This window comes from Electrona antarctica (assembly GCF_951216825.1).
Source record: "Electrona antarctica genome assembly, chromosome: 20".
Lineage (NCBI taxonomy): Eukaryota > Metazoa > Chordata > Actinopteri > Myctophiformes > Myctophidae > Electrona > Electrona antarctica.
Window position 1 is genome coordinate 29,937,165 of NC_136801.1, and position 18,956 is coordinate 29,956,120.

The 18,956-nt window shown below is 43.4% G+C and overlaps 1 protein-coding gene across 3 annotated transcripts in view; it reads right to left on the minus strand.

Moving 5' to 3' along the window:
• Positions 1 to 573: 573 nt before the first annotated feature.
• wdr37 (WD repeat domain 37) overlaps positions 574 to 18,956 on the minus strand; it is a 32,507-nt gene continuing 14,124 nt past the window's right edge. For 2 of the 3 annotated variants that reach the window (XM_079489411.1, XM_079489410.1), the window contains 9 exons: positions 18,306 to 18,444; positions 17,520 to 17,591; positions 16,711 to 16,755; positions 16,536 to 16,612; positions 15,623 to 15,857; positions 12,929 to 13,070; positions 4,976 to 5,110; positions 4,337 to 4,451; positions 574 to 3,871 (listed from right to left, as the gene is read on the minus strand). In XM_079489411.1, the coding sequence (XP_079345537.1) occupies positions 3,740 to 3,871; positions 4,337 to 4,451; positions 4,976 to 5,110; positions 12,929 to 13,070; positions 15,623 to 15,857; positions 16,536 to 16,612; positions 16,711 to 16,755; positions 17,520 to 17,591; positions 18,306 to 18,444 (1,092 nt within the window). In that variant the 3' untranslated portion in view covers positions 574 to 3,739. The remainder of the gene's footprint in view (positions 3,872 to 4,336; positions 4,452 to 4,975; positions 5,111 to 12,928; positions 13,071 to 15,622; positions 15,858 to 16,535; positions 16,613 to 16,710; positions 16,756 to 17,519; positions 17,592 to 18,305; positions 18,445 to 18,956) is intronic. The other variant, XR_013788455.1, reaches the window with a different exon arrangement.

Consider the following 18,956-nt stretch of genomic DNA (forward strand, 5'->3'; position numbering starts at 1 on the left):
GGGCGACTCGTTTGGAATTCCAATCAGGTGGATCTACATCAGGTCAACAGAAAATAGATCAAACACAGATCCAACTAAAAACATGCAAACTTTGGAAGGCGTCAGTCAATTGGAATGGGAGCAGTAGTACAAACTACTAAGTATGTTTTGAAGAAAACTCAAAATGACACAAATGGACGCAGCTTATATGTTGCGTCAACGCTGACCGTTCTCTCTGCTTCCAGAAAGTCAAAAGGTAAGAAAAAGTACTGCGCATGTGCTTCTTAGATTGCTTGAGGTTTTGGCAGTGTGTGTATATTTACAAAGCGCACTTACAGTATACAGATACTTGGTTTATTGTCTGCACTAAGCCGGACGGCTTCATATTTTGGCCTATAACTCTTTAATCGTAGTTTGCACAATCAAAATATTTTTTCCCCTGCATGACTAGGATCATAACGCTACTCCCCATATAGGCCCTGGCCTTTTCTTCAAAACACACCTTTTTCTATTGATGTAGACATCCGACTGATATTCATCTCATATTTAATAACACACAATGAAAGTGTTGTGTTAAGAAAGGTGAGACATGAATGGAAAAGGAAGTCACACATTTTATTGAATTTGTAGACAGAACAAAGACATACCCAATAACTATGCAAAGGAGATCAAATAATGAAGTTTGAGGTGAATACGTTTTGCTACAAAAGGGCCAAGCCTCCTCATCGCTAAATTTGTTTTCCAATCTCGCATGTCATAATTCAAACTAGCTATCCAAAATCATATTTCCACCAGGGTACAATTCATATGTGGGGGGGGGCGGCGTGAATCAGACTTGCCTTTCTAACTGAAGATTAAAAAGATGACATCGATAGCAGTAGGTGTGACATTGTGTTCCCTGAATGAAGTCGCAATAGAAATCCTATGCACTGTATAGTGGAACAGTTACTTAACATGCAGTTGGGAAAGTGCACTGATGCTCGGGTTGGGAGGAGCCAGCAGGGCTAATGCACACGGTAAGGCATTTAAATAAGATTATTCAACTTATGAACTTCATGCTACTGCGTAAAATCGAACCTTGGCTGAAACGACAGAAAAATAAGCAATTACCTACAACTACAATACGTGTCTACAGTATGTACACTGTGCTATACAGCTACATAACAGAGGCCCCGAGTCACAAAAGGCCTTTCCTTCCCATCCACAGCACTGACAAAAGGCCTTTCCTGTCCCATCTACAGCACTGAAATACGTTATTAAAACATCAGACAATCAAAGACTATACAGCATGACTTCCATCTGTGAGATATTGCACAACTGTGAAGAATAAAAGTTAACTATATAGTGTACAGACGAGCCCAGTTCTAGACAAGGTTTACCATCCCCGTTCCCTTGTGTCGAGCCAACACATGGACTCATCCTGTATACTAGAATGAACCCAGTGTGTACTTGTGGGCTGTTGGTGTTACTTCTGCTGTACTTGCGTAAAGAGCACTTTTCATCAGAGGAAATGAACGATCAAGGTGCAATACATCTTGCATCGTCCAAGTGTAAACACTTATAAAACACTTAAATGCAGCTCTTTCTTAAGCACATACAAAACTAGAACACCGTTATGTATCGCAATTCACTTGAAGCTACATGAAAGCAAGTGTACAGGCCAGGCCTGGTGTTGGCAATGGACTGAATTAGTCTGTTTGCATTTGAAACCACACTGACTAAGCATGGTTTTTTACCTTACCACAATGTAAAAAATAAAATAAAAAACATACAGTAACATAAAACAGCAGGTAAGACATCAGCTCTGAACAGAACAAGTAAAATGTACAGATCAACATTTATGCATCTGTGAAAAACAACAATGATGTAGAGCTCTCATTATTGCTATATAATGCTCTTGACACTGTAAGAGAATGATGTACAGTTGAGTTGCACAATATGTAAAGTGTAGGCTTTCAGTCTCACTCTCTCTGGATCTGTGTCTGTGTGTGTGTTCCTTTCTTGTGTCATTACAGTTGGACTCACTGCTAAGTTTCTTGTGCAGAGTGAGAGACTTCAGATTCCCAACCATTCAGCAATAACCAAATGACAGTGATGTAGTAACAGTGATCCTCAACCTTTTCTGGATCAGGGCCCACTTGGAAGTCTCAAAAGCGTTTGCGGCCCACCCATCTGACCACTTAACCCTGCCATGTTAACCCATTTTGACCTGAGATCAGATTCTAAAAATGTCTTCTACATCCTGACAGTTTTTTGAAAAAGCCATGTTTCTATGTCAGTCGTTGTTCGATTTTTCAAAAATAGCAGACCTACAAGCTCATAGCGCGCCACTCGGTGGCGCGCTATGAGCTTGTAGATCTGCTATTTTTCAATAGCTAAAGCATAACATAATGCTTACACCAAAAGGGGTTCCCGCCCAAAATGGGTTAAGTGGACAGATGGGTGGACCACATGCATTTTCCGCGTGCATTTTCAGAACACACATTTTGATGACAAATCAGTGCTCTGGCTTAGATCAATGGAACTAATGTAGTATACTTTTAAGTTTCTATGTGTCACAACTCTGAAAATATGTTTTGCGAATTACTTGGGGGCGCACTTGCAATACCCTCACGGCCAACCAGTGGTACCCACCCCACAGGTTGAGAATAACAGCAGTTGCCTCCAGTGACTCTGGAGTGAAACTGATAGTATTTTCTTACATACAGTAGAATAGATGTCTAACCTTTGGTTAAAAAAAAAAAAGAAAAAAAAAACAACACAGCTATATCACACACAAAATAGGCAGAACAGGTCAACAAACACTTGATCAATGCGGCGTCATGCACACCTACACCACAGAGATCTACAGTATATACTTCATTGTACATCAAATAGAACAAAATGTTAATCAGTTTTTGTTTTTTCGAATGTTTACCCACCGTGACATACCCAGAATAGGGATGCTAGGGTCCATGTGGTCAAAGTTGTTAAATACACTTTAAAGGGTTACAGAAGTTTTCTCTTGATCCACCTACTAGGGCATTGATACAGCATAATGAATGGGATTTGTAAGGTTTTGAAAGATCTTCACATCTTGCAGATTCAAATGCGTAGTTCTGGTTAGTTTTGTTCATTCAGCTACAGGTGTTCTGTGAATAAAAATCACTGCTATGTTTTAGGAAGTCACAAAGAGAGGTCCAACACGCTTCAGCCATGTTGTGGGTGGAAGGGCTCGGTGCTCAACAGTGGGGAACTCAAATACTTGGACACTTCAAAAGCGACTACCAAATACAATAGAGCTCTCTATTAATTTGCAGGGGTGACTGACATTTCGAGTGTTCCATAGAGTCAAATCCCTGAAGAAGTCGAAACATAATTTTATTAGAGTAGTCTCTTTTGAAGTGCCACAAGTATTTGCCTTTTGAGGTTTTAGGAAGTGTTCGTGTTTGCCTAGCTGACAGTGACATTACTGTATTCGCAACACAAATGACCCTGTTGATGATGGCCAATTATTTACACACATTCCTCGTGACTCTGCAGTCCTCGGAAGTTGTATGAAGCCTTACAAGTCTGTATGGAAACACACTTTGTTTTTTTGTAAATAGCTGAACGTTATTCGGGTGTATTTGTTCACTTGCCATTGTGTGTGTGTGTGTGTGTGTGTGTGTGTGTGTGTGTGTGTGTGTGTGTGTGTGTGTGTGTGTGTGTGTGTGTGTGTGTGTGTGTGTGTGTGTGTGTGTGTGTGTGTGTGTGTGCGCGCGTGTGTGTGACAGGGGCATTATTTCTCCTGCAGCAGGGCCATTATGTTGATGTTCCAGCCGATGGCCTGCCGGTCGAAGCCACAGGTGAACAGGTTACACGACTGATTCTCCTCATTCCAAGCTGAGCAGCAAACCATACGCCGATGGCCCTACACATGCACACACACACACACACACACACAAACACACACACACACAAAATGGGGTTTAGGACACACTTCTTACACTTCTGCCATCTTTAAATTAAACATTAATATTAATTTACAAACAATACAAAATAAGGCGTATGCTCAGACAAAGGCATGCGCACACACACATATATTTATGTTATTTGTCATATCTGCCCTGTACAATTTGTGACTACGAAGCCTAAAAAACAGAAATACAAATTGTAACGTTCCAATGTTCAATGAGAGACACACACACACACACACACACACACACACACACACACACACACACACACACACACACACACACACACACACACACACACACACACACACACACACACACACACACACACACACACACACACACACACACACACACACACACACACACACACACACACACACACACACACACACACACACACTTTGTATCGCCCTTACCATTCTGTTGCTGCGAGGAAGTCTTGCCAGCCTCACTCCACTCATGTCAAACAGTCGCACTTGCCGGTTGTCATGTGGCAGAGCAATGATCCGCTGGTTAGCGGAGACACTTATCCTATAGGATCACACACACGTTGTGTCATAAGTGCGTTACTTTCCATTCAGCAAACATGATATTGTGGCCCATAGGTTGAGAAGCACTGATCTCTAGACGACTATAACAACATGCACAAAATAGGGAAACGACAAAAGTCTACAGTATGTCTACGCATACTGTACACACCTGTAGGTGCATACAGCTCATCATTGTTGTGATTGGAGCAGAGAACCTGGTTCTTGTCCAATCATCTTGTTCTCTTCTGCCCTTCTAGTAGTTTGGATAGCATGCTATTGAAACAGATTGTTTACCTGGTATCCTAGGTTACTGAGGCACTGTTATGTTATGTACCTTGCTTATTGTAAGTCACTCTGCATAAGAGCCTCTGCTAATTGCCTAAATTGTAATAGTAAACTATCTTAAATGACAAAAGGAAAATTGGTTCCACATGAGATAATTGTTAGGGGGCATAGAGTGACGGCTCATCATTGTGATTGGAGCAGCCGAGAACCTGGTTCTCGTCCAATGATCTTTCTCCCCACCTGTTGACGGCTGAGTCGGTGCGGATTGTCGTTATGGGCGAGCGCATATTCTTCAGGTCCCACACCTTGACGGTGCGGTCGTCGCTCCCAGAAACCACGTTGTCGCCCACTGTGAACACCGCCGACGTCACGGTGCTGGGGAGGACAGGCAGTGTTATTATTACACGTTGGTCCCACGGTTAGGAGAGACGTGTAAGTAAGTAAGTAAGTACAGTATAGCGTTGCGATCAGGCAACCACCACCAAAATGTGGAATGCCTTACCAAAAGCCATTAAAGACCTGGACTCCCTAATATACCCAAACTCAACACTAAGCTAAAAGACTGGCTGACTCCCTACCCAAACTCAACACTAAGCTAAAAGACTGGCTGACTCCCTACCCAAACTCAACACTAAGCTAAAAGACTGGCTGACCAAAACATACAATTGGGCTTAGAATAACACCCTAGGAACGCCTTGGTAGAAGCATCCTCTTTGCCACCCCTCCTTTTTCTGGAAATACAGCCTTTTCTGCTACGGGAGCTTTTACCGCTATGTATTTGTGTTGCATTGTACGTCGTACTGATTGAGTACAATGGACCACAATGGAAACAAGCCCCCTGAGGATTTTTCTGGTATCGTTTTAGCGTGCCTTTTGACTGCACTACATGTACGGTTAACTAATGTGTTAATAAAATTCAATAATAATATTCAATCAATTCAAAAAAGGCAGAAAACATGTATCTTCTTAAACATATCTTTATGTTTATGGATTTTATTAACGCTGTACCTTGTCGTACAAGAGTGTGGCGCAAGAGTAGAGGAAAATAGCCAATGTGCTTTTTTTTAACCATTTTTGAAAGAGATTGTGACTAAATAATAACTGCATGGGTCCATTATAACAGGTTATTTTTTCCCATTTCCTGAAAAGTAACGATTTTGGACATACGAGAGAGAGAGAGAGAGAGAGAGAGGTATGAGGTATTATGCCAGCCGGCCACGCACGCACACACACACACACAGACTGCAAGGGTACTGCTAGTGGGCCCATGCATCATTGTCAAAACAGTAAGATTTTAATGACAACATGATAACATTGATATAAAAACTAAATTATATATATAAAAAATATGACTCATGTTATGTTGTTTTCTCTTTAAAACCTTGACAGAATGTGTTATAGCATACTATGTTGGACAAAGCCGTAAGAATGTTTCGCCCAACTTTTATAAAAAAAAAATACAAAACATAGATAATCTACAAGCTCCCTCTGTTGTGATTGTACAGGTCAGGATCATCTCAAAACCACGCGTCAATGGCCCGGACAGTTAGCTGAACCGTCTGGGCACCTAGGCTGCTGAGCCGGCCTGGCAGCGTGCCGCGGTTTGACTCCCGATCTGTTTCAGTGTCAGGGTGAGCACTTTAGAAGGGACCCTTTAAGAGCAACGTTTAGCTACATCTAGTTTCACCTTACAGTAGGGGCCTCATACCATGACATATAAAACAGCATGCTATACAGTTTTAGCTAAATAGTGTTTTACCACATTAAGCCATTTTGGGCGGGAACCCCTTTTGGTGTTAGCACTATGTTATAATTTAGCTATTGAAAAATAGCAGATCTACAAGCTCATAGCGCGCCACCGAGTGGCGCGCTACGAGCTTGTAGGTCTGCTATTTTTGAAAAATCGAAGAACCACTGACAAGAAACATAGCTTTTTCAGAAAACTGTCAGGATTTAGAAGCATTTTTTAGAATCTGATCTCAGGTCAAAATGGGTTAAGCCATTTCGGTCTTAATGTGCTGGATTGAATAATCATAAATAAACCAAATGCCTTATTAAAGGGGTTGACTGGGGAGCTGAATGTCACCTGCCTTCCTCTGTGCAGCTCTGAGAGAGAGAGAGAGAGAGAGAGAGAGAGAGAGAGAGAGAGAGAGAGAGAGAGAGAGAGAGAGAGAGAGAGAGAGAGAGAGAGAGAGAGAGAGGAACTGCTCTCCTCAGCATCTCCACTCTCCTTCAGCGGGCCAGCCAGCCATGATGCGGCTCTCCGCCTGGTAGCACTTAGGTCAGACCTAGCCGTTCATTTAATAGCCCTTTAATATTTCCAATCTATTATGTCACTCGCCCCTGTGACTCCCCCCCCCCCCCCTCCCCCTACAAAGAACACTCACTCACTCAAAACCTAGATTACGGATCTTTCGTGGATTTGGTGGAGGAGATTTCCTTCACTTTGGCTCATCTTGATTAAGATTAGCAGGGGGACCCTCTCTACAAATGGGTGCACACACACACGCACACACACACGCACGCACGCACGCATGCACACACACACACACACACACACACACACACACACACACACACACACACACGCACACACGCACACACGCCTGGGCTAACCCCCCTTAATTCAAATTGACATGGTATTAAGGTGTAATTATGGGACGTATTAGAGAGGCCAAGGCTAGGGGAGAGTGTGCTGTAATGGGGCTTGCTGATCAGGCCGACGGATGGCTGAGCTTGGTCCACAGGGCCAGCACGAGTCACAGGTGACGCGCTGCGTGACATCTGTGACCAACTGCAAGTGGGCCTCCAAAAATCATTGGCAAAAGACTACGATTTTTACGATAGTATATTAAGTTAACACATTTAACTGTGGACGACACCATAAAGCACTACACTTGTTTACAATAGAGCGTCGCAGTCCCGCCCCCTACCATGGACCAGGAAATGATTCTCCGTTCATTTTCCTCATAGACATTTCAGAAAGTATTTATTTAAAGACGTTTACGCCGCGGACAAAGCCAACTCGAGTCGTGACAAATCATGACAACAAACACAATTTTTGGGGCCGAAAAAATAATTAGAAAGAAGAAAAAAACGGCAGGTTACAACACTTTTTTTGTTGTTTTTCTTCTTTTTAATTATTTGTTTGGTCCAAAATATTGTTTGTGTTGTCATGAGTTGTCACGACTCGAGTTGGCTTTGTCCGTGGCGTAACCGTCTTTAAATAAATACTTTTTGAAATGTCTATGGGAAAAATGCATTGGGATTCATTTCCTGGTCCATGGTAGGGGCGGGACTGCGACGCTCTATTGGGTACACCCTTTTCAATTCATCAGAATCAGTGATACTATGTTAATTCCACTGATCCAAGCCTGAACCCAATCGATTGATTGATCATTAAATATCCGATGATGGGTGGGCTGGGCATGCTTTTGAGATTTTCAAGTGGGCCCTGATCCAGAAAAGGTTTCACAGTCCTGTTTACCTAAAAGGGTTTATGATCTGGGAAATTAGGTCTATTCTATAGTGATGTATTAAAGGGGAATTTCTTCCTAACCGTTTTTTTACAAAATCATGTTGATAATATAGTATATTGACCAAAAAGAAAATAAACATATAGGGCGCTGGTCCTTTAAGAAAAGCGTAGGAGGGGTAACAGGAAGAGTGCAGCAACAACACTGCATGGACTAACCTGTCATATAATCTACAACAGATGTAAACAAAAACTAAAACAAATCGCGCGATTGAATAAGAGTTTTAGCGGTTGATCCACCCGGACGGTAAATCCGCTAATTTGGTATGGAACGCTCGGCATGTTTTTTTTTCAATGACAAATCGATACGTGTCTTCATATACGTTAAGAAAACAGCTTGTGCGAAACTCTCCTTTAAGACATCCTACAGCAGGTTGCTGTGGATACACATTAGCATCGGCTAAATAATGTCCTCAGACTATTTGGGCACAGAACAGCAAATAGGTTTTAAAGTGCTGTGGTGACATTCACTAGTGCTAAGGGCCAACATACATATATATATATAGAGAGAGAGAGAGAGACTGAAAAAAAGAACTGTTTGTCCCCGTTTGTAAGGCAAGTTCGCTGCCACTACTCGTTTGGTCTCTGCTGCTTGTTAGCTCGCTTGCCGTTGTCATTACTCGGCAATTATGGCAAAGGCGGAGGAGGGAGAAATATTCTGCACTTTTGAGTGGCACACCACGCTGTCGGGAGCGTTAGCTGTATTGCCGGTGAAGTGAAGACAGTGGCTGAGAGAGACGGCTCTGTCTCTCTCTCTCTCTCACTGCTCCTCCTGCTCTGCTCCAGGTCTCTATTAAATCCTTCATGCTACATACATCCTTTCCATCTCTATTCCACGGTCTTATACTGTACCGCAGATTATTATGAACATCATCAACATGCTGTGGCTCATACATGTGCTGGAGTCAGCATCATCTACAGGTTCACGGGAGAAACATAAGCTAGAGCAGTGTTTCCCAGACGCACGCACACACGCACACAGAGGTTAATCTAGACCAGAAGTCCTGTGTGTTACTTTGACATGTTAAGGTTAAGATGATTGTTTCTAATCCACATCCGCAGATTTTGTTCTGTAGGAAGGAAGGAAGACAATGAGCCTGAGGGAAGGCTGTTGTTGGTTGTGGAATAGCGGTGCTTATTATGCTTATTGTCTATGGGAGAGAATTAAAAAGTTGGATCTGTCGGAATTATACATATTGAGGTCGCAAAAGGAACACAAAATAATCCCCCCACCTCACAATCAGAGGTTGAGAGAGGGCGCCAGCCGGCAAGCGCACGCATCAAGTCGCTCAACAGGCAAACGCGTGTGTGGGTGCACGAGTGCACACTTTGCCTAGCTTTTAAAAAAGGAGCCCAGCCAGTGAAATCTGGAGACAAGTCTGACAGCCGTCGTTTTGATACGAGCGTTTTAACAGCGAGCAAAGTGCCAAATTATTCCGAATGGAATCATTTGGCGGGAGGGGGCGGGTGGCTTGATGGTCAAGGTTTCTTTTTGAGTGGTGCAACCACTCAAAAAGAAACCGAGCTGTGTGTGGGTGGGTGGTGGCTGGGTGCCTAGAGCATGGTTGTTTTTCACCACCTGTGCGCAACCTAACACACACACACACGCACAAACACACACGCACATCTTAACTGTATATAAGATGAATTTTGGTGTGCCTGTACAGTACAGTGACAGTACAGTACAGTAGACTAGTAGAGGGACCCCCACACGGTAACTCTGTCATTTCTCTACCGTTTTGGATGCGGGGCAGCTCGCCGAACCGGGCCTGGAACTTCCGGGGACCCCCCCCCCCCTGGGGACCCCCACACAGAGTTGCACCACTCACTTCACACGGGTGTGATCTTTTTGTACCAAAAGCCAAATGTGTTGTGCAGGCGAGAGTTTCAGCAATCCACAGTTAAAAAAACAAGACATGACAACAATACAATATATAAGAACTCAGGGTGTCATGAAAAATGCTTCTACACGCATGTGTAGACGTGTTGGAAAAGCTACTCTAAACCGGTAATATTATTACTTATTACTAGTTACTTTAAAAAAAAATATATTACTTTACGCATTACTCCCTGCCAAAAGTAACTAGTTACATATTACTTTTTTTCCCCTCGCCCCCAGTAATCTTTTGTCCACAAAAGCCTACATTGTAAAATCCTCATTGTTTATTTAACTCTGAAAAGTGCATTGTGTAGTGTACACATCATGATGGGTCCATTTGGTTCTATTTCTACAGCTCATTTGAATTAGATGAACACTAAGACTTTTACTGTGTATGGATTCATAAATTACAGACTAAATGAAAACCACACCTGGGCTCAATATGATAATGAAACGCAATCTTTGAACAGAGTCTCACACCACACTAGCCAGTTTGTTCCGCATTCCGGACGGTTTAAGGCCCGCCCTTCTGCATCCGATAATTCACGCGTACAGACAAGTGCGCATCGTTTCCGTATCTGCTCGAGTCCAGCCTGCAAAGTAACTCCATCCCAACCCAGTCTACCATTATAAATTACTCAACATGTGAAAGTAACTAGTTACTTTACTAGTTACTGGAAAAAATGTATAATATTACTGAAAATAACTAGTTACTTAAGTTACTTTCCAACACTGTGTACCCACACACACGCACACGTAAGTGCCGGCGTAGTGCATGGATGAAGTGCTAGCTTTGTTTAGCAGTACGACAGCTGCAGGTACAAACACATTTCTGTGTCGTTTTATATTCCACCTTGGGGCCACACACACTGACAGTTCTATTCAAAGGATGGGAACAGTGACAGTCTTAAGAATACAGTTCAGCTTACACTGCAGCTATGATAAGTAAAGAACTGATAAGCTTGGGACAGTCTATGACTGTCCCAAGTCCCAAGGTACTTTCTTTACCGTAGCTTTCTACACAAACAGTTTGGTCCATAATTAGTGCATTTTTCTTAAATTGATTCAAATCTGTGATTATACAGTACATTTTGTTTAGGAAATGTTAAACTACAAGAAAGATTTCTCACACCAGGTGACAAACCCATCAATGTCTGGCGCAGCCCAAAGGGGTGAACTTAGGAGTCCTCCAGAGTGAAAAGATGGGTCTTTACTTACAGTAGCATGCTTTTAAAAGTCTCATAAGGTGGGGGAAGACTTGATGCTCAAGGGGAGTTTGTTCCACAACTTTGGTGGCAACACAGCGAAGGCACGGTGGCCCGTCCTTACTGTGGTAGACCGGGGAGTCCTCAAATACAACTGAACTGACTGAGACACGAGTGACCAAGGGGTGGAAGAATGGTCCAAAACGTCCCACAATATAGGCAGGGGCAAGACTGTTAACACATTACTGCCCAGCCCTCTAGGCGAGATCATGGCACTGGTGCCAGAGCAATCCGCAAAATAAGCAGAGAAGAAGGGTCACTTCTGCCCGAGAAGGAAGTGATGTAGTCCGGATGTAGGGAACGGACGGACCATTGCTCCTCCCCCCAGAGCAGCATCATAATTAGTGCGGCTCGGATTAATGTTTTAATACGCTATAAACATGACATTTTATGCCATTCTGAACATAAATACCACTAATAACCCTGTGCGTGTGCACGTGTACCGCAGATTATCATGAAGGCTGTTTCTACAATGTTTCTATGGATGCTAGCGGCGGAAGCTAACGGAGGCAAAAAAAAAAAAGGTAAAACAATATTTTTAAACCATTTTTAATCAAATCTCATGTATCTCGTGGATGGCTCAGATGGAATAAATAACTTTCCACAAGATATCTCGAGGATAGCACGGAATGAGTTAAGGGCAATCAGTCCTAAAGTCATTACGCACCACCTACGTAAACCCTATACTTTGTTGACCGGGGTCCCACAGGGGTCTATACATGGACTCCTCCTATTTTCCTCTACGCCAAATCTCTTTGCCGAAAATAGCCAAAATCATCAAAAGCAAAAATCATCAAAAGTCTACACAAGGCCACGCAGAGATTTTTTACAATTTTGGTTAGTGGTTAATGGAATGGTTGATATATACAATAGAATAATCGCTAAGAAGATCAATAGTAGATAGTTAATAACAGATAGATAACGATAGAGAGTTGTAGCCAACAATATTGACAGAGGGATGGAATCAGAATGGGCCAGCCATGGTATTACAGTGCCACCATGTGGATGAAACAAGTATTACACCACACAGCTTCTCAATGAAAATTTAATTCACAATGTTACAATTAAGCCTTTACAGTAGTAGTTCCTAAACGTTTTAGGTGGAGACCCAAAAGAGAAATGTCCCCGGGACAAAACAATAAACAACAATAAAAAGCTTGTAGATAGACTAGTTTTTCTACTACTATCTTTCTTAATTTATGGATTTTCTTCTGACAACTCACAATGATAGTGGGTTTTGTGTGTGTGTGTGTGTGTGTGTGTGTGTGTGTGTGTGTGTGTGTAAAATCTTAAAAAATAAATAAAAAGGTTTTGTAGGAAAAAAGGGATATTTATTTACTAATGTTCCATGAAAATGGGTTCCGGGTCCAGTGCTTGTGAAATCTTCGTCTTGATGCCTCACCACCGGGGATGAGTAGCATAAGGTGCGTGTGTGTGTGTGTGTGTGTGTGTGTGTGTGTGTGTGTGTGTGTGTGTGTGCTGTGTGTGTGTGTGTGCGTGTGCATCAGACTCACTCTGTGTGTCCCTGGAAGACGTTGACAGAGTGGATGGAGGGGTCTCTGAAGTCCCACAGTCTGAAGGTGGTGTCTCTGGATGAGGTCACCACCAGACGCTGGCTGGGATGTGTACAGCAGTGGGTCAACTCCTGGTCATGTCCTACACACACACACACACACACACACACATTTGAAAACTGCATTTATGTCCACATAAACAGAAGTATAAGAATACCTTGTACAAAGGACGTGAACACTGCCGTGCAGTCAGATAATAGGATAACAGCCAGTTACAAAGTGCCTATGAGGCAGAACATTGTTACATACAATACAGAGTTGATATACTTGTCAGATACAGCAGACATCAATCATGGATACAGGAAACATCGCCTCGTCCAAATTGAGCGGCTTCCTATAATAGCTGAGCAGTAACTTGCTAGTCTCGTGTTGCCAGACTGTTGCCTCACGCAATTTTCAAATGCTTCGTGTCATACAGTCTGGAGAACGGAAGCTCTGATCATGAGCAAGCGATAAAGCGTAAATGAAGTGGAATTGGTAGGCGTCTTTTTTTTGTTGTATGACTTTTGTAATGCTACTGATGTTTGCACGAAACACTCTTGAAAACAAAGTATTGCGTTGTGGGTTTGAGCTGGCAGGCCCCTTTTTTACTATATATATTAGGGGCATGCCATGTGATCTACCTGCACAGCCTTTGTGATCTACTGGTAGATCACGATCTAACTTTTGGGCACCCCTGATATAGCATTTAGAGTTGTCTGGCTACGCAAGACTAGCACCTTGCTAATAACCGTTTGGCCCTCCTTTTGGAGAGTTTAGGAATATTTTTGGTTAATAAGTCCTGTGCATAACTGCAGTTCCCTTTTCCTGTTCTGGGTCAAGGACGGTAAATTAAGGAAGGGACACACTGGATGCCGGCCGAGATTGAAAAGCGAGAAACGCAATCTCCGGTTTACTTCCCGTATCTGTGTGAACCCGTGAAGTGGGCGGACACATTATTAGCAGACCGGAAGCAGGTTGGAGTCTACACATTTCCAATGGGAGAATGAACGTGAACACAGCTTCTGAACCGCTCTTTAGCCCCATGGTCACTGAACTAAATATTGGACCCAATCATCACAAGGCACACAGAATTTCCAAGATGTTCATACTTTTTTTAGCGTGACACATCAGCAGAAAATCTACTTTGTTACCAACCTTTCTTTATCCCAGCAACACACTCTCGCAAGATTTGGGAAGATATCTGAAGAGATGTGCAGTCAAACTGACAACTAGAGGGCTCTGTCCCCATAAGATGTTCTAAAAACTGATAAACTGAGATTCTATGTGAATACAGTAGCTACCATGAAATCAGTATGGACATATTGATTGTTCAGAGGTAAACACCACATTGATATTTGATATTAAATAAAATGTGTGTTCCAATGCTCAATATTATAATTTTCCATGACTGTCTAGGTTGATGGGGTCTGATTTGGGAATCGTTTATTTCTCCTATAACAGTGTGCAAGTGCAATGATGTTCACGTTCACAATAAGGCCATTCACAAATAATAGAAATAAAATGCTTTTCTATATAACAGTAGGATGAAATAACAAAACAATCTGTTGGAGGAGAAGCAAACCACGCCCACTTAGGAGACCAATAGTAGAAATTGTGTACCACTTCGCCTCTAGTGGCTCCAACTGGGATCGATTATCTTCAGTACATTAAAAATCTTTGATGCTGGGCATGCGCCATGATGAATTTGAATTGGAAACACATGTGAAGATGATGTGTGTTTCCGGTTCAAATCTGCTGCTGAGCCAATTAGATGAAGCTATGGGAAACTGCCCCGGAACAGGAGATGTTCACGCCCTCTTCTGGAAAAGAGAACTACATTTATGCATAGGGCTGTCATACTTATTACATTGACTATGCTTGCACCTCTTGGTTCTCAAACATCTCAATGTCACTAAAAACTTGGCCTGGCCCAGACAGCATGCTTTCTGGTCTAGAGGGGCAGGCGCGCTTGGAGCAAGCGCTGGATAATATTGGTTCACTGATCAGAGCCCCCCTCTGCCCCCCTCCACCCCTCCCCTCCCTGGTAGAAAACACTATATTGAGAGCGACGCCCCTCTGCACTGTAGTTCACTCCCACTCCTAGACCAGGAAATGTCTCTCGTTCAACCAGGCTTTCATTTTTTTAACCGTAGCAAACGAAAATAAAAGCCTGGGTACAGAGGCTGCTAAAGACTAAGCTACAAACCTCCCAAAACAAACTAATTTGACTACTTCTCGCCCAGGGCCCATCTTTTTGCAACCCATTTTGATAGTCTAGGTTGGCTCCGGGTAGAGAACAGAGTTAAGCGATCGAAATTGGGATTGACATTTAAAATAGTAAATGCAATGCAGCTTTGTGACGTCTTGTAATTATTAAGTGTCAGTGATTTCTTTGAATATTTATGTTATTTGTCATATCTGCCCTGTGCAATTTGTAACTACGAAGCCTAAAAGGCAAACAGAAATACAAATTGTAACGTTCCAATGTTCAATGACACACACACACACACACACACACACACACACACACACACACACACACACACACACACACACACACACACACACACACACACACACACACACACACACACACACACACGTCTATTGTCCAGCCCTCATGTCCATCATTGTGGAAGGCAGCGTCCCTACCAGTGAGTGTGTGGACCAGCTCACAGGTCTCCACCTCGTACAGGTTGGCGGCTCGGTCCCAGGAAGCGGTCACCACTTGCCTCCCTCCCACCAGCCAGTCGCCCGCGATCACCACGCCCTGGTGGCTCCTCAGCGTGGCGGTGGCCACTCGGATGGTGGGCACCTCACAGGGCCCCTCCCCATCCACCTCCCCCTCCTCTCTATCCGACGAGTCCTGGTCGTCGTCACAGGGAGCCTGCATGCGGGAGCACGGAGAAGAGGGAGGGATGCTGTAGTGTAAGGGTTTCCACTGCACTGTCTGAGGGTCAATTTGTTTACGGTACTACTAGCCATCAGTTATTTAGCTGGGGACCCACTGGAACAGCCTCAAGGACCCCTGGGGGTCTCCACTCTGAGAACCACTTTTGTAAGACAATTCTGCTTTGATTCAGAAATACAGAGAGAGAAAGAGAGAGAGAGTGCGACAGAGAGAGAGAGCGTGAGAGAGAAAGAGAGGGAGAGAGGAGAGAGAGGTTGCAACTCAAGGCTGTTTTACTAAGACATGCATTTGCATGCATGAATGATAAAACAAAGGAACACGAGGGAAGAAAAAAGGCACCAATTGTTTAAGTGAAATGAAAGATGAAGATGAAGCCAGGATCAAGAGCAGAGAACACTGTACTGGGTAATGGACACTGTTTTGTCTCACTAAGCTATTCAATGAGTTGAATGACAACCTGACTGACTGACTGACTGACTGACTGACCAACCAACCGACCGACCGGCTGCCTGCCTGCCCGACTACCAGCTGAATTATTGACTGACTGGCTGGCTAGATGACCAACTTGATTCACTGACTAGCTGAGGGAATGCCTGACTGGCTGGCTGGATGAGGGGGTGGTGTGAGGGTAGAACAGGAGGGAGTGGTACTCACAGTGACGTCTGGCGTGGGCTGGGGGGTGGGCAGCTGCACCTGATAGCGCCAGATGTGTGCCGTCTGGTCCCCTGAGGCTGCGCACACGCACACACACAAATTAATATGCATACTGTACATACCATTATGTACCTATGCGTACACACAAATATACAAATAAGCCATGCCTACATACCTGTGAGGGCCATCTGTTCTGTGGGGTGAAACTTGATGGAGTTGACTGTAGATGAGAAAGCACACAAATGTTGCTTCTATTAAATAGAACATGTTTATTATATTGGTACGGTGAAAATAATATTTATTTTGTGAAATAGGCAGCTTATTTGCATCTATTCATCCTTCCTTCCTCTTCGATGTCTCCCTTTTGACTGATTCCTGTCCATTTCTCAGTTCTCAACAAGCCCGAAAATTAAGGCCTGGCCCTACCTGGACCCTCATCCAACCCTGTCAAGACACTTCCCCCACTGCCACCCTTATATCTCCATATATGGAGCTGACCTGTTCTGACATTCCATATGTTGATCTGACCTCATCAAACCATGTACACACAAGACACGCTCCATATATGGCCAGTACAGAATTCATCTTTGTTGGTTTTCTGCTTTATATGTAAAGTGTCTTTTGTTAAGTGTTAAGTGTCACAACTTGTTGTGATTTGACACTTAAATAAAATTGAATTGAATTCCACCCCCCATGCCAAAGCGCCAGTGCTCGCACAGTAGTCTGCTGTCACCCAGGCGGATGCGTGCACATGACCTGAGGCGTCTTACTGGTACTATGTATAAGAAAATAAATGCATTGAATTTGTTATTTATTTTGTGGAGCTAAAATTCTTGTTTTGTTTGTTTGATGGCCGTTTGATGACCCGACATTTGGCCTACGTTCACTCAATAAAAGGTACAACACCCAAGGCCAAGTGGCCGCCTTGCTCCTGGTTGTCACCAAATCAGATTCACACTGAATTACTGTCGGAAGAAACATTACCTGATCCTGCATGGCCAGCGTATCTTAGCAGACATTTTCCTGTCTCTATGCTCCAGAGCAGAGCTGAGTGATCTAAGAGAATAGAAAGAATGAGAGTGTTACGATGATGATCCACCAGTGTTGCTGAAGCTAGCTTGAAAGAATAGCTTTACAAGCTAACCTTTCATTCACACTAGAAGAACTACTGCAAAGCTACCATAGGAAGACTAATAGGAATGACTAATAATAACCACATTGAATATGTTAACACTAGCATGTCTGAGAGGTCATTTTGACCGTTTTTGAGATTTTGTCTTTGCCCATGAAGCTTTCAGGTTTCCCTTCCATGACCATCATCATCCATCACCATTCCATCATCTCAGAAATTTTTGACATCTGAAAAAAATTCTAAATATGGATGTAAGCACATGCTACTAAAGATTTTCCTAGAACGTGTCACAGTGTTTAGATTATAAACAGAAGAGCATGTTAAAATGCCATGAATGCCATGATTGCATAACTAAATTCAGGACATGTGCGCTGTGCGGTGCAGTGAATGTAGACAGACACTAGTTCTGTCCGCCTCGGCAGGTTCTGTGTTCTGTCGCTGGGTCGGCGGCAGGTTTCAACGGCAGGCTGGCATCGCTGTTGCCAGCTAGGGTGTTCTTGCTGGTGGTGGTTTCATTGTGAACAAGTAGCCTAAGCAGAGTACATTACTGTATGCATACCTGGCGGGTGAAAACAAGCCACCAGATTAGCATTTGAATGCCTGATCTGCATGTGTACAAGAGGACAGGCAACTGGTACCTGCAGAGGCGGTTCCGAGGACCACGGGCTGTGTCCGGGTTACACTGAGGTCCCAGATGCCATCCCTATGGCCCACATACTCCTTCACCAACTGACACACAGCCCTGGAACCCGCGTTGGCTTTGAAACTAGACACAATCTGGAGAGAAAGAAGAAAGAGAAAAGGAATGATTAGAAACAAGAGCAGCAGAAGGAGAACAAGAGAGGTGGGATTCTGCCTATATACCTGTACCAGAGCCAAACAAAACCCATCTGTGCTACAATGAGACCTAGGATGAACTTCAAATAATATTGTATAATTGATGTACAGTAATTATACATCAACTCTTAACTACTGTAGGCTACTGGATTATTTATGCCGGGAGACAGAGTGAAATGGAATCCCAATGTATCCATCACAGCCTGGTCCCGTCACAGTACTGTACTGTACTGTACTGTACTGTACTGTACTGTACTGTACTGTACTGTACTGTACTGTACTGTACTGTACTGTACTGTACTGTACTGTACGAGCCCTCCTCCCTGGCTGTGTGTGTCTGTGTGTTAGGCTGTGCAACAGTGACACTTGGTGGTGAACAAACGCTATAATGCTATTTTCGTGCTTGGACAGACAGACAGACAGACCCAGAGACACACATAGCTGTGGTTGCA